This window comes from Octopus bimaculoides, chromosome 3 (assembly GCF_046866305.1).
Source record: "Octopus bimaculoides isolate indiv1 chromosome 3, ASM4686630v1, whole genome shotgun sequence".
Taxonomy (NCBI): domain Eukaryota; kingdom Metazoa; phylum Mollusca; class Cephalopoda; order Octopoda; family Octopodidae; genus Octopus; species Octopus bimaculoides.
Window position 1 is genome coordinate 126158239 of NC_142930.1, and position 16837 is coordinate 126175075.

General features: G+C 38.4%; 1 protein-coding gene and 1 long non-coding RNA gene across 10 annotated transcripts in view; one reads left to right on the plus strand and one right to left on the minus strand.

The window, feature by feature from the left end:
* LOC106869995 (uncharacterized) overlaps positions 1–16837 on the minus strand; it is a 276693-nt gene that overhangs the window by 180124 nt on the left and 79732 nt on the right. For both annotated transcript variants that reach the window (XR_016241195.1, XR_001409476.3), the window contains exon 3: positions 5659–5769. This is a non-coding gene — a long non-coding RNA (uncharacterized LOC106869995). The remainder of the gene's footprint in view (positions 1–5658; positions 5770–16837) is intronic.
* The window catches only part of LOC106869993 (adenosylhomocysteinase-like 1), a 426079-nt gene that overhangs the window by 166719 nt on the left and 242523 nt on the right, over positions 1–16837 (plus strand). For 7 of the 8 annotated variants that reach the window (XM_014915943.3, XM_052966153.2, XM_014915942.3 and 4 more), the window contains one exon: positions 10782–10866. In XM_014915943.3, the coding sequence (XP_014771429.1) occupies positions 10782–10866 (85 nt within the window). Of the gene's footprint in view, positions 1–10781; positions 10867–16837 lie in introns of those variants that run through there. The other variant, XM_014915949.3, reaches the window with a different exon arrangement.

Genomic DNA, 16837 nt, shown 5'->3' on the forward strand with positions numbered 1-16837 from the left:
GTTGTAGGACAATATAGTACTGTAGTCATTTTGGTCACTTAAACACTTGAGGATGTTTTGACAATATCATAATCAGTTTATAGACATTAGTGATGTAGTAATGAGTCTGCTTTTTGTATGGTCAGGCAAACTGGTATTTGATGAGGGACATAACACTTATAGGTTCAGTTCTAATGACTAAGCCTTTCAAATTACTCCTAGCTACTCTTGTACATCTGCCACATAAGAAGTCTACTATCACCATTAACTTACCACTAAACCTGTATCCATAGTTTTCACTGGATGTATCATAAATTTCAGCTTACTCCTTCCTTTTCTACATATCAAGCATGGTCATTTCCTGAGAACAGCAGGTTCACAACTTCTTTCCTACTTTTTAACTTTTATCCTTTGCTGTGTTAAATCTGAGGTGTCTTCATTCAAATGTTTGCTTCTAGATCTCTAATTTCTTCTTGAATTCTTCTACAGAATTACCTGTAAAAAAGTTGTCAGTGTACAGGAGTCTGCATGAATATCTAGTCTTAAATTCCTTTGTCGTAGTCTTTAGAATTAAAATACACCTGTGCTGGTGCCACTTAAAAAGCACTTGTGCTAGTACCACATTAAAAACACCCAGTACATTCTGTAAAGTGGTTGGTGTTAGGAAGGGAATCCAGTCATTGAAGCCATGTCAAAACAAACTGGAGCCTGGTACAGCTCTCTGGCTTGCCATCTCTTCTCAAACTGTCTGACCCATTGCCAGCATGGTAAAGAGAAGTTAAATGATGATGTAGTGGGAATTGAGCCCTGACAGACTCCTATCTGCACTCTGAATTCATCATTGGGTTCATTGCCATTTTGCTCATGTTGCTGCCTAGCTGACTGTGCCTCTGTATGGGTTGCATGAACACCCCTCACAAGTTTTTCAATTTCTTTAGCAACCACCATGGAACCCTGTCAAAAATCTTGTCTGGATTGGCAAATGCAAAGCATTGGATTTGCTCCAAGGAAAGTAATTTCTGCTGCAGTTATTTCATTAGGGAAATGACATTAGTGATCAGTGAAACCGCTTTCTGGCACAAAGCTGAACTGCATCTCTTTGAGGTTGATTCTTCTTTGTAAGCAACAGTGGTTATAATTCTTCCTGTAACTTTCATAATCTGGATAACGCTTGAGCTATTTCAGAAGTTTCTCCTCGGATTACTCTACTTCAATTAACTCTGCTCCATCTCTAAACTATCTGCCTTGTGATTTTGTAGCAGCTTATTGATCCTTGTTTATGCATTTTGTATTAACTAAAGTACAACTTGATGTTGTGACTAATATCAGCTGTTTCTTCCATCGACTCTTTTCTGCTTTCACAACAAGTTTTCCTGTTTTGTCTTTTGTATTCCTACATTCATCAGAAAAAAACAATAGAGCCGTAATAAAAGCTGCATTGGTTGTATAGATTATTGATGATGATGATGATGATGATGATGTTGCATGTTCATGTAAAGTAAAGAGTCTTTAGTGAGGCCATAGTGAAGTTTTAAATAATTAATCTTATATGCTGATTGTATCAAGTCTTAATGTCTGTCATTACTGAAAGCGTGTTGATGTGTATTAAGGGAAAACGAAAACGTGTGGTGAATACACTATCAGCAGCTCAAATCAGTCCACTGATGATTTCTTGAGCTTATCTTTTGTTGTTGTCATTCTGCCAAATTGTAATGAAAACAGCCAAACAATCGTTATTCATTGCTGAGGCTGGATAATATTATCAGTTTCACACAGGAGTTTTCTTGAAGCTAATTATTTCAATGTTATTTTACTGGGCTCTTGTATTTCTTTGCATGTGGCCCACAGTAACTTTAAACGTTTTGGTGCAGTATTTTTTTTAAAAGATACACTGCTTCTGTTTCAGTTAATCTTGAAAATGGCAAAGACTTTAGTATAATAATTTTGTCATTATAAAGCAGGTTTTTGGAACATAACCACATTGGTAATGGGAAGTTCATCCTGCATGTCCTTCCTAATTCTGTGCTAAAGCAAGCATTGGAGCAGAATGCAATCATCAGACCTGTTGGATCCTACCATACCACCCAACCCATATTAGCTTGGAACATGAACATTTAATGATAATCTCTATCCTTTTATCTTTTACTTGTTACATGAACAGATTGTGGCCATGCTGTTGCACCTCCATGAAGAATTTTTTTGTTAAATGAATCAACCTCAGCACTTGAGCCTGGGCTTAATGTATCAGACTCTTCCACAAAAACGGTAAATTATGGGGATGTAAAGGCACCAACACCAGTTGTCAGGTGGTGGTGGGGGACAGACAGACAGACACACACACACATATACACACACATGCTTCTTTTAGTTTCTGTCTATTGTATTCACTCGCAAGGTTTTGGTTGGTCTGAGGCTGTTGTAGAAGACACTTGCCCGAAGTGCCACACGACAGGACTGAACCCAGAACCATGTGGTTGGGAAGCAAACTTCTTACCACACAGTCATGCTTGCACCTATAACGATATTAACATGCAAATTTCAGGGCAGAGATTTTTTTATTTTTATTTAGATGAGTTCAAAATATGAAGTTATCGTCATAGAAACAGGGTCAGTTAGTCTTGAAAGGGTGAAAGTGAACCAGCAAAGCCTCAAGACACTGGTGATGAATTGTCAGTCAGTTTGATCTGAATACTCTAATCACTAAATGATGATGTGTCTTCCATGGGGTAAAAAAGAGATGTGTTCTGGTTTCAGAGAGAGCTTTTTATTGGAGGAGTGAGGTGGGAAGATGAAGTATTCAATAGTAGAACTGGGATAAATAGATTTGTGGGTGAAGAACTGGAAAGGCAGAGAGCAATAGGGAAAGCAACAAGAATCACATAAACAAAAATGAGCTTGTTTAGTCAGTGATGAAATTGTCATTCGCATCAACTGTATTCTTATTTACTGGTCCATGTCTAACTGAGATGCAATAGTGGTTGTGTGGTTAAGAAACTTGTTTCCCAATAGCATGCTCTTGGGTCCAGTCCTACTGCATGGCACATTCAGCAAGTGTCTTTTACGATAGCCTTTGGCCCACTAAAGCCTCGGTTGACAGGAACTGGAAGAACCATCACATATGTATATACAGGGGGAGGGGTAAGAGTAGGTATACAGTTATGAAAAAAGAAAATGATACTCATTTCTATCAAAAAAATTAAAAGTTGTGATAAAAGTATTATTATAGTTATGATTAATGACACTGAAAATATCAAAAATGAGGCCAATTAAACATTTTTTTGATAAAAATAAAGGAGTATTGTACATATTTTCTTCTTTCATAATTGTACCTTACTGTATGTATTTGTTTGTATCCTTTTCTTAAAATTATGTGTTGGTTGTAAATGGGTATCACTGTCATACAAGTGATGTTGTCTGTTTCCAATCTTCTGTGAAAAATATGTTTGGCAATTGGGAAATCTTACATTAGCTGGAAACAAGTGCAGATTGGCGACGGGAATGGCATCTGGCTGTAGAAAATCTGTCTCAACAACTTCTGTTCAGCCCATGCAAGCACAGGAAAATGGACGTTGAATGATGATGATTAGTATCTGGTTGTAGAATGCTGAATGCAGAAGTTCTGTAAGGCCAGACATGTTGCAAGGTTCACAGACACTAACTGGACCTTTGCAGTTTCTGAGTGGTTGTGAAGGGATTGGATAAAGCCACTTAGAAGGTCTCTACATTAATGGGAAGATGATTTAAACGATTTGGGCCAAGATGGAAAGGAAGGGCAATCAAGAAAGAATTGGAAGCGCATTGTGACCAGTGGTTAATGTACAACATCCTCTTGTCTGGTTGATACAATGATATGTGAAATAAAAAGCAGAAAGTGTGGTATTCAAAGCTTTATAGAACATACGTGTTTCAGCAAGATGCCGCAATAATTACAACACATGTTCTATAAAGTTGTGGATACAATTGGGTTTTTTCCTTTCCCCTATAATTTGGCTTGTATTCAACACTCTATCCGTTTCTCAGTTTGGATACTCAAGTGGATTACTAAGTCCAGTGTTGAGTCTGAGTTTGGTTACGTATTACACGTTAATGTGCCTCCCTTATTTTAAATATATAAACTCAGCAAGATGCCAAAATAATTAAAACACATGTGCATTCTGTAAAGCTGTGTATACAACTGGTTTCTCCCCACCTTTTCCTTATAAATTGGTTAGTATTCCACACTATCGTATCCTGAGTTTATTGCCCTGCATCATACTATATTGGATACTAAAGTAGATTGTTAAGTCCAGTGTTGAGCCTGAATTTGGTTGCGTATCGCACATTAATGTGCCGTTATTTTGATATATAATCTCATTTGTTTCTAAGTCATATTTTTCGTTTTCACACCACTGGAAATTTGCTGAATATAGTAGCAGCAGCAGCAGTAGTAGTAGAAGTAGTAGTATGGTGGGGCATGCACTGTAGTAGTGCTATGCTGTATCCACCATTTGTTAACAATTGGGGATTGGCATGTCAAAGTATTAACCCAATGTCTCCATTTCTATTAACAGGTGACAAAAAGGGGTTGAGGTAGAATCTGCGCTCCAACCTTGTAAAAATGTCACAGGTAACTACTGCCCAAACATATCCACGGCTTAGAGGTTTGTTACTTTAGTGATGGAGAGGCATCATCTGCTCATCATTACCATCCTTTAACGTCCATTTTACATGCCAGCATGGGTTGGACAGCTTGACTGAGGACTGGCAAACCAGGAGGCTGCACCAAGACCCAATCTGATTTAGTAATATTTCTACAGCTGGATGCTCTTCCTAACTCCAACCACTCTGAGCGTGTAATGGATGTTTGTACATACCACTGGTATGGGAGCCAGCCAGGTGGCACTGACATCAGCCATGCATGAATGGTGCTTTTCTTTTTACATGCCAGTCAAGTGGCACTGGCACTGGCCACACTCAAATGGTGCATTTTACGTGCTGCTGGCATGGGTGCCAGTCAGGTGGCACTGAAGTATTGAGGCATTATTTTACTGCCCTTTCTATCACTAAACCCTTACCAGTGTTTCAAGTAAAGGCTATTTTTATTATTTTATTTTATTTGTCTATGAGTCATCAACAGTCAGCAGACGACTCATAGACACGGGGAAATGACTGTAAGTCATCGCCCATAGCAGCAGTTTTCGGAGAGGACTAATACCCGCCTGCCACAAACATGTACGTATGTTCCCAACCCCATCATACCTTGTTTCTCTCTCCATTTTTCACAATGACTGGCCTTTTTGGACACCTTAATTGCCAAATTGACTACAGTACCACATTGTCTACAACACGGAGCTGTTCATGATACTAAATTGTTTCCTGTACTATATTTTCTACTAGACTAAAATAAACTCTGCTAGACGTAGTTTAGATTTTCTCTCATCTGTACTTCCAAGCATGTAAGAGGGATATTTGTACATGTGTGTTTGTGGATATAAATACATATGGATCGTTTAACGTCCGTTTTCCATTCTGCCTGGGTTGGACGGTAAGTTGCTATCTCACGTTGTTGTGGATTCTGCTTTAAGTATGTAATTTCTTGCTTTCACACCGTTCTTTAGAATTATTGAGGTCTTCTGGTAACCCATTGGAAACAATTGCAAACAAGAAGAAAAAAAAAAACGAAACAAAATAAAAACTTACCTCTGAATTTGTGGAGTAAGGGAGATAACTTCCATTTCCCATGTTACTATTTAATGGAGTTATCTCCTTTTAGTGTCGTTATCAATCGTTTACTTTTTCTCTGTGGTTGGCCTATGAATAGTTAAAAAGAAAGAAAGGATAATAAGCATATATATATATATATAATTATATGAAATAAGCATATATATATATATATATATATAAATATATATATATATATATATAGGAAATTAGGGCAAGGTAGAAAATGCTAAAATAATTTTATGATGAACATTTTAGTACCGGTTCTTCATAATAATTTTTCTTTTTAGCATTCTCTACATCCTCCTATTTTCCTTATAGATACCAACCCGTGTGTTACTTTTCAACCTTCTACATATACGTGTATGTATATGTGTGGGTATATGCATGTGTATGTATATGTTTGTGTGTGTGTGTATATATATATATATATATATATATATAAAATACACACACATATGAAAGCGCGTGGCTAAGGTCGTGAGTTCAATTTCCGGCGACGCGTTGTGTTCTTGAGCAAGACACTTTATTTCATGTCTACTCAGTGCACTCTGCTGACAAAAATGAGTAGTGCCCGTATTTCAAAAGGCCAGCATTGTCACCCTCTATGTCACGCTTATTCTTCTCCGAGATCTATGTAAAGGGTTCACCTGTCTGTGGGGTGCTCAGTCATTTGCACGTTAATTTCACGAGTAAGCTGTTCCGTTCATCGTAACCGACAGAGTGCTCCTATATATATACATATATATATATACATATGTGTCACAGGCCTGGTTGTATGATTAAGGAGCTCGTTTTGCAACCGCTAAGCGTCTTTTTTTAGCCCCAGATCTTCCAGTGCCTTGAGTGAATTTTGGAAGCTCGTCGTGTATGTGTGTGTGTGTGTGTGTGTGTGTTTCCGTCACCTGTTGCTTGAGAACCACTGTTGGCTTGTTTACGTCTCCGTAACTTAGTGGTTTGGCAAAAAAGATCTGTTAACATAGTACCAGACTACTCTCGATTTGTTTGATTAAAATCTAAGATAATGCTCCATTATGACCACATTCCATAGACTCAAATAAATGAAGATATAAATATAGCTTTTAGTGAAACAAAGGTAGTCAATTAAAACTATATCTTCTACGACTTTGTTCTGTTATTATTTTTCTTTATTCTATCATTAGACTGCGGCCATGATGGGGCACCGCCTTGAAAGATTTTAGTCAAACGAATCGACGCCAGTATTCACTTTTTTAGGCTGGTAATTATTCTGTCAGGGCCATTGCTGAACCACTAATTAACAGGGGCATAAATACAATATCATCGATTGAAGCGGTGGGTGCGAGAATAAACATAGACCCTCTACACACATACACGGTGGGCCTCTTTCAGTTTCTGCCCACCAACTCCACTCACTAGGCTTTAGTTGGCCTGAGCCTATTGTAGAAGATACCAGCCTAAACTGGTTAGGAAGCAAACTTCTTCCCATAGAGCCACACCGACGCCTATTGTGCACTCGGCTCTCATTTGGCCTTCTTAAATCCACGTTTGTGTGCGCGCGCGTACCTATGCCTGCATATATACATGCACTTACATGTATACAGACACATACTCTCACAAGATTCCAAAAGTTTCCTTATGCAAAGTGAATACGTACAACAATTGGCTCTTGGTGAACTGAACACGATTTCACAGCGAACTTCTTAACCACACATTTATTACACAGCTATGCCTGCGCCTGTGATATCAGTTTAGGAAAATACATCTTTCCATAGCGTTTTTATTGTTTCAACGTGGTCGTAAAATCTTGCCCAAAATCTTGTATTGGCTTATAATGATTCTTTTGGTAATTTAGGCACAGGACTAACATTTTTTTTGGGGGGTGGGGCGAATTGCAACTTTGACTTCAATGAGATTTGAATGAAGAATGCGATGAGCTAAAGGAAATATTGCACGGCATTTCTTCCTGACTCTCCAAAGGATTCTGCGAGCATGCTACTCAAAGCTTGAACAAATCCAAAATTTTGGTCGAGTTCTTTCCCTGTATGCACAAATCTTGCAAGAGTTATTCCTCTTCTTTCTTGTTTCGTGGAAGCTATTAATGTCATTCGTTTATTGTTGGACCTGCATCTATTTCTTTGATTTAGCGCCTCTTGTTTTAAAGTGGTCACCTATCTATTCTTGTAGAAACACGTTAGAATTGTTATAAAATAAAATTCCGGGAGGTGTTACAATTCTTCACTTATAAAGGGAAACAAAAAGAAAAAATCGGCGATAGTTATCCCCCTTCATTCTCATCGTTTTGTTTCCAGTTTGATCTCATTCTGGGCTAGAAATATCCATATTGTCGCTAAACACTTTTATACAACAATTTGGTTTTGTTTTTTTGTTTTTTATATATGATTTATGTATTAACTTAACTTATAACTTATATTTGTGGTTAAGCCTTAACTTATACTGTGGCTAAATTCCTTGCACATTTATTTTATACCATTGCGAAATTTCTTCTCTGTGCATACTAATGCATCTTAGTCTTTTTACTTAATTCACCTCTTGTAACACTTTAGTTTCCACATTAAATATTGGATTTAAAAACAACAAAAAGCATTAATTAATAGAATTTTCGTGAGAAAACAATCAGCTGTAAATGCAAACACAACTTTAATACTTGATATCAAAAGAAAACATTTTATTTTATAATGGGAAGGATGGTCTTTGGTGGACAATGAGAAGATGGTTGCAGCTTTGTGTATTTGATGATGCTTACGCCTATAGGTACAGCACTTGAAATTCTGGGAGATAAGACTTGATGATCATGTTGACCCCAGTGCCAACAAATACTTATTTTATGAATCCTGAAAGGATAAATGTGAGTCGACATTGGCAGCATTTTATCTCAGAATGTAAAGAGCTGAAAGGAATCTTACAAACAATCTGCCCAACACAGTAACAATTCTGCCAGTTTGATGTATTTGCTTAATAAATAAATCTCATGCTTAAAGCTAGTTCCCTTATATACACACACTTGTAAAATAAACTAATGGAATAAGTTTAACAGTTGCAGAAAGCTTGGAATATTTACCGTTTTACAAAATGATCTAAATGTTTTCAGTGCAGACCATTTATTTAAATGATTTGTATAGCTTAAATGAGACATATGGAAACAATATATCAGTCTTTCTGCTAAGACGTATGATATTAGCTAACTAGCCTGCAGAAAACTGCAATTTTTGTCCCCCAGTTATTTCTAGGTACAGACTATTAAATTCAACCCTGTATACTCCAATGGTTTTAGTCACTGCCACCCCATGGGTGTGTATACACTACTTGGAAAGCCCATGATGTACATAGTCTTGTGAAATTATTTAAGTTTCTTTTATGCTTATATTGAGTTCAAATTTGTTAAAGATTGTGAGTAAATGAATCGTGTTATCAAGTTAGATTCTTGTTCAATCTTCTATACATTTGGGGCTGTGTTGTATAAAGCATTTTTCATTGAAGAGATTATTAAAGATTGCAGCAGTGCAGATATAGTACTTACTACTTTGTTTTTCCCATTTACCTTTTGAGTTCAAATCCTGAGAATTGACCTTTATTTTTCATCTACACTTGATAACATCTATACACCTTTAACAGACAATATTTGAGTTGACTTTACACCTCACCTGGCAATAGGTTAAGCTTCTGTAAGGAGTCATTTTGTTGTCTATTTAACTACTTTGTCATTGCCATGTTTGTATTGAAATACAATGCTTTTTCTTTCAGTTAATATTGAAAATAATTAAGAATTTACTGAAATAACTTTGTCATTATTAAGTTGGTGTTTGGAACATAAATTAACAAAGTATTTTGGGGAGAAAGATATAATCAGATCACTTTTAACCATGAAATTTATTGAAGCAGATTTTCTGTGGCTGGATGTTCTTTTTGTTTTTAATCCTTACTTGTTTACAAGCAAGGTAATATTAGTCATGGTGATTATTCCTGATGTAGGAATTGGAAGCCGAGAGATTTCCAATATGATATGTGACTATATATGTGTGTGTGTGTGTGTGTGTGTGTGTGTGCGTGCGCGCATGTGTGACTATATATATATATATATGTATATATATATATATATATATATAGTCACACACACACACACACACATATATATTATATCTTCGGCACTCCATCACAGCCTGCTCGTGAAATTAAAGTGCAAATGGCTGAGCACTCCACAGCCATGTGTACCCTTAATGTAGGTCTCAGAAATTCAGCGTGACACAGTGTGACAAGGCTGGCCCTTTGAAATACAGGTACAACAGAAACATGAAGAGAGTGTGAGAGGAAATTTTGGGTGAAAGGGTACGGTAGGGTTCGCCCCCCCCCCTCCCAGAGCCTTGTGGGGCTTTAGGTGTTTTTGCTCAATAAACACAATCTCTGGTCTGGGATTCTATGATTGTGAGTCAGCTGCCCTAACCATTGTGCCTCCACTATATTCACACACAAACACACACACTCCTAATATAGGGATAAAATTTTATTTAAAAATTTCATCTGTAGCCAGTACATGAAAAAATACCTGTTAAGGTGAAAATTATAAATACAATTATGAATAAGGGCAAAAGGAAGAATTTTCCTTTGCTAATATGCCGAAAAATAGATGCTAAATCATCTAACCACATAAAATATTTCCACTTGTAATAATATAAATGAAAATATTTTGTGGTTTGCCGATTTAGCATGTTTTTTCAGCATATTGGTAAAGAAAAATTCAGATGTCTGACCATTTGTTGTTTTTCACCACTGGGAAACACTGTCTCCCTTTAGTTGATGTTTATCCATAAAACATGTGATTTGCTGGTTGACAAGTTTAAGAAGACTTTGAAACACCACAGTTTCAACTTCATTGTGTCTTCTCAGTCAAAGTTACCATATGGGATTATGAATCTGACAAGAGCACAAGCTCCTGTTTATAAGAATCAACAAGGAATGAATACATACACTATTGTTTAGAATTCTGCTGTTCTGTTTGCACCAATTGAATTATTATTATTATTATCATTTTGGTGGGTGAAGGTAGCATTCCTACAGTTTATTGTGCACCCCATGAATTAGCTTTCCTTGTTTTATATTTGCAGGAAATCAAATACAACCTGACCCCGCAGCGTCCTCGGATACGTAGTCGTTCTGTTTCCCAGTCTTCAACTGACAGTTACAGCTCAAGTAAGTTATTGCTCGTTTCTCTCCTACAAATGTTCTCATTCACAACTCTGTTCTTTCTCCTAACCTAATAAGCTAGTTTACCATTCCCAGAAATCTTTACATGCCATTTTCATTCTGTATCGCTTCCATATCATTGTCTGGTTTTACACCTTTTCATTTCAGCTTCTGATTTAGTCATGTTATTCAACTACTTGGAAATTAGCCAGTCATCGACCAACACTCTTTAGCTACAGGCTCACAGCTACAGACATGCTGTTTCTTGTCCTTGCTACTCTTGTTGCTACAACAGCTTCTGTCACCCCCCCCCCCACCCTTCTGAAGCTGGTTGGTGTACACTGTCTCCATTCATCCCCCTTCTCCTATCACTCTTACTGTGTATCACCCCTCACATTTTCCCCTGATGTCACCCTAAGGATGTCCAAACTGAACGTCAGGCACACAAGTCTACTGTCTGCTACAAGGTCAAATTCCCTACAAAGGTGATATGTTCTGCAAAGGTCATATGCTCTGCAAAGGTCATATGCTCTGCAAAGGTCATGTGCTCTGCAAAGGTCATGTGCTCTGCAAAGGTCATGTGCTCTGCAAAGGTCATGTGCTCTGCAAAGGTCATGTGCTCTGCAAAGGTCATGTGCTCTGCAAAGGTCATGTGCTCTGCAAAGGTCATGTGCTCTGCAAAGGTCATTTGCTATGCAAAGGTCATATGTTCTATAAAGGTCATACACTCTACCATGACCTCTGCTATCCTTCCCAGACTATATTACCTACATCTATTATCTTTTATTTTCTTATCTTGTTTCAGTCATAAGTTTGTGGCCATACTGGGGCATCGCATATGACTTTGCAGAACATATCACCTTTTAGTCAAATGAATCGATCCCAGTTCTTTTTGTGTTTTCAATCTGGTACTTATTTCATAGGTTTCTTTTGATGAACTGCTTAGTTGCAGGACATAAACGTATCAACACTGGTTGTCACGCGATGGTGAAGGATATACACAGGCACACACACATACATGCAGATAATGGGCTTCTTTCAGTTTCCATTTACCAAATCCACTAACGTGACTTTGGTTGACCTGAATCTTTCAAAGAAGATACTTGCCCAAGGCACCATGGAGTGGGACTGAATCCAGAACCATGCGGTTGGGAAGTAAACTAATTAACTCCGTTTTAAAACATTCTTTTGGTGTGTAACTAAGCTTGAATAGATCCCAGTTGTTCAAAAATGATTATTTGGTTGTTTGACTTACTGAATTATCTGCTTCTGAATTAACAAATATGTGAATGCCTTTTGAGCATTGGGCCTCATGGTGGCAAAGTGGCTGAGTTACTTTCTAGTGTTGGGCCCCATGGAGGCAATGACTGAGATCTTCAGCATTATGTTGTACTTGAGAAGAGCCATCATGCTGAGCAAAATCACAGTTGTGGCAAATACCGGTTTCATGCAAATTGGTACCTGTGCTGGTGGCACGTAAAAGCACCCCAGTGTCACGCAAATGGCACCCATGCAGGTGGCACATAAAAGCACCCATTACACTCAGAGTAGTCGGCGTTAGGAAGGGCATCCAGCTATCCAACTCATGCCAGCATGGACGATGGACGTTAAATGATGATGATGATGTGACTGAGTATTCCACAGACATGTGGTCTGTTAATGTCTCTCAGGTAAAAATTAGCATGACACAGTGTGAAACAAAGATGTACCTTTTGAATTACAGGTACAGTCCATTCTGGGGACTTACACACACTTTCCATCTATCCAGTATCATCTCTGAAAGCTTAAGCCCCCCAAGGTCGTAGTCGTCGTCGTCGTCGTTTAACGTCCGCTTTCCATGCTAGCATGGGTTGGACGATTTGACTGAGGACTGGTGAAACCAGATGGCTACACCAGGCTCCTGGTGTACACTGTAAAGTGATTGGCATTGGGAAGCTCATAGCAGCATACTAGAACAGACAACCAGAGCCTGGCCAGCTCCCCAATTTATCAGTTCCTGTTGAACCATCCAACCCATGGCAGCATGGAAGATGGATGTTAAATGATGATGATATATCATGTTGTATTGACAGTGTGTTAATAATTTTGCCATCAACATCATCATCATTTTGATGTCCACTTTTATATGCGTTGGACAGCATTCGTTGAGGTAGCTTTTCTACAGATGGATGCCCTTCCTGTTGTCAACCCTCGCCTGTTTACATGCTAAGGTGATGCTTTCCTCATGGCCAGACATGTTTATCCATGGAAAACTTTTGCTTGATGGTGACAATCATTTACAACCATCACATAATGGTAGGACAAGGGTACACACACACATGCACACATGGAATGTTTTCAGTTTCTGTCTACCAAATCCCACCCCACTCAGGGCTTTGGTTGGCCTGGGGCTATAAGTAAACATTTGTCCGAGGTACTACACAGTAGGACTGAACCAGAGACCATGTGTATGGGGAAGCAAGCTTCTTGCCACACCTGTATCCACTGTATGGCAAAGACAAACTGATATCCATTAGAATGAATCTGATTGCCATAATGCCAAAACGAGATTGGCAGTTATGTCATAAACTGTACTTTCTGAATATTGAAGATTCCGTTAGCATTAATCCAAGCAGCTGGAAGATGGTAAACCATGACAAGTTGTTTCCTGAACATGCAACGGTGATTTCCAACATTTTCTGGCAGTCTCAGACATAATGGAATCATTCATGCGAGAAATACTTTTCGGTTTAGTGAAATTTTGTTGTTTGTATTGTTTTGTTTTTGATTTTACTGTCTCAAGGTGATTCGGTGTAAACTAATCAATACTTTAATAATAATAATGATGATAATAATAATAATAATAATAATAATAATCCTTTCTAGTAAAGGCACAAGGCCTGAAATTTAGGGAGAGGGGATGAATTGATTACATCGACCCCAGTGTTTCATTGGTACTTAATTTATTGACAAAACTAATAAAAGTGATAACGGTTTAAAATTTTGCCACAAGGGCAGCCATTTTGGGGGAGGAGATGAGTCGATTACATTGACCCCAGTGTTCAACTTGTGCTTATTTAATTGACCTCAAAAGGATGAAAGGCAAAGTCGACCTTCATATATTTTGAACTCAATTCATCATTATCACCATTTTTTAACATCTGCCTGCATTTTTTTTGCTTGCATGAGGAAGATTTTTACTGTAGCTGGGTGCTCTTCCTGTCACCAACGATCAACTGTACCCAAGCGAGACATTATCTCCTCTTAGCTGGACATGTTTGCATGGAAGGCTGAAAATGAGCAGCACTGTTTATATGATAGTGATGCTTATTTACAACAATCATGCAATCTCAAGACAAGGGACTCAAACACACATGCACACACACATATCATCATCATTAAACATCTGCTTTCTATGCTGGCATGGGTTGTATGGTTCAACAAGAGCTGGGGAGCTGCACCAGGTTCCAATTGTTTGTTTTGACATGGTGTCTATGCCAAGATGTCTTTCTTAACACCAATAACTTTACAGCATTTATTGGGTACTTTTTACGTGGCACCGGGTACATTTTACATGGCAGGCTTCTTTCAGTTTCCATGTGCCAAATCCACTCACAAGGTTGGAGTAGAAGACACTTGCCTGTGGTGAGACTGAACTAGAAACTCTGTGGTTTGGAAGCAAACTTCTTCACCACCCAGCTATGCCCGCATCTTGGGTTTTGAAAACATTAATTACTATTTTGAATTAAAAAAACAGCAAAGATAAGAAAATCAAAATTAAATATTCATTTTATGTTATCTCCTGGGAATAAAGCAAAACATGATAGAGCATTCCTTAATTTGATACATTGGAAGAAATTGTAATTTACTAGTTTTGTTCTTGTTTACAAATCTCTCTTTTTGGTTGGATAGCAACTAGTCTGCCTTACAATGAACCATTACCAAAGAACGCTTCATCGCATCAAATTTTCTTTCAAGCAACTTGCCTATCCTCTCACCATTCTTTGATCATAGTTTAAATAGATGTGAGATGGAATTAATTGAAACAAGGAGATAGTTTAGTTGCGATGGGCAACATATGGTGTTTGAAATTACATTCTCTCATCATCGTCGTCGTTTAATATTGATTTTTCTGTACTCAGATGGGCTGGACAGAATTTGTTGAGGCAGATTTACTATCGTCATATTCCTTTACTGCCACCAATCCTTATCTGTTTCCATGCCAGTTAATAGATCTCCATAACCAGATGTGTTTATGGAAGACTGGAAACAGACACTGCATGTGTGACAATGATGTTTGCTTGTGACTAAGAGACAATAATACATGCATACACTACAACCCCTCTCAGTTGATGAGGTTTCTTCTTTGTCTTGCAAATTACTTAGCAACCTCACTAATGCTGGTGCCATGAAAAAACACCTATACTCTCTGTAAAGTGGTTGGTGTTAGGAAGGGCATTTGGCTGTTGAAAGTGCCAAAGCAGACAACAGCTCAATGTAGTTCTCTGGCTTGTTGGATCCTGTTAAGTCATCCACCCCATACCAGCATGGAAGGTGGTTGTTAGATGGTGTCACAATTGCATCAATCTCTCTCAGCCGTGTTGGCAGTTGAATGCTGACACCTCCAAGTGCACCACTAAAATTAAAGGTAGACGATAATATAGAATATCTGGCAACACCAGTCCAATTTTAGGGAACAGGGCTAGGCTTGTCATGATTTTCAGCAGAATAGACTGTAGTTAGGTGAGGTGAATGCCTTGCTCTACAATACAATGCAACACTTGTCCCAGGAACTGAACCTGTATCCTTCTAATTGTCAGTTCAACACTCCAACCACGAGGCCACAGTAAATGATAAAAGTGCATTTCAGAGAAGCTTAGTCTGTTCCAGAAACTTCCAGACAGTGAAAAGAATATTAGGTGTCACCATATTGTGTAGTCTAGATGACTGGAGCCTTGTGCAGCACCTGCCTGGCCTTAGCAGTTGCTGTGAAACCATGCATCTCGTGCCAACATGGAAAGTGGAAACCAAATGATGATGATTTGATTAGAAATGAGATTTACAGGTGTGTTTACCTACAAGTATAAGATTCCTCATCATCATCATTTAACGTCCGTTGTTCATGCTGGCATAGATTGGACGGTTTGACCAGGGCTGGTAAGCTGGAAGGCTGCACCAGGCTCCAGTCTGATCTGGCATGGTTTTCTATGGCTGGATGCCCTACCTAATGCCAACCACTCCGAGAGTGTAATGGATGCTTTGATGTGCCACCGACATGGGTACCATTTGTGTGATACTGGGGTGCGTTTACATGCCAATTTGTGTGACACTGGTATCTGCAACGACTATGATTTTGTGCAGCTTGATGGGTCTTCTTCTCAAGCATGCATAATAATTATTATTATATGATGAAAACTCACAGCTCACCTAACACTCGCCTACTGGTCATGCTTCAAGAATCCCACGAAGAACTCCTGCAGTTCCAAACAATACTGACTTTAGCAGGTGTTCCACCTTCACAATTGCATCATTCTCTCTCAGCTGTGTTGGCTGTAGAGTGCTAACACCTCCAAGTGCACCACCAAAATTAAAGGTATACAATAATATAGAATATCTGGCAACACCAGTCTGATTTTAGGGGACAGGGCTAGGCTTGTCATGATTTTCAGCAGAATAGACTGTAGTTAGGTGAGGTGAATGCCTTGCTCAACAATACAATACAATGCAACACTTGTCCCAGGAACTGAACCTATATCCCTCTGATTGTCAGTTCAACACTCTAACCACGAGGCCACAGTAAATGATAAAAGTGCATTTCAGAGAAGCTTAGTCTGTTCCAGAAACTTCCAGACAGTGAAAAGAATATTTGGTGTCACCATATTGTGTAGTCTAGTGACATATGGCTTTTGAATGGTTGATTAGCATCTGGCCTAGAGATAACCTAAAACTGAAACAAAAGCAAAGGTACTTTTACAGCTTCATAGGTTAATTAGTATCT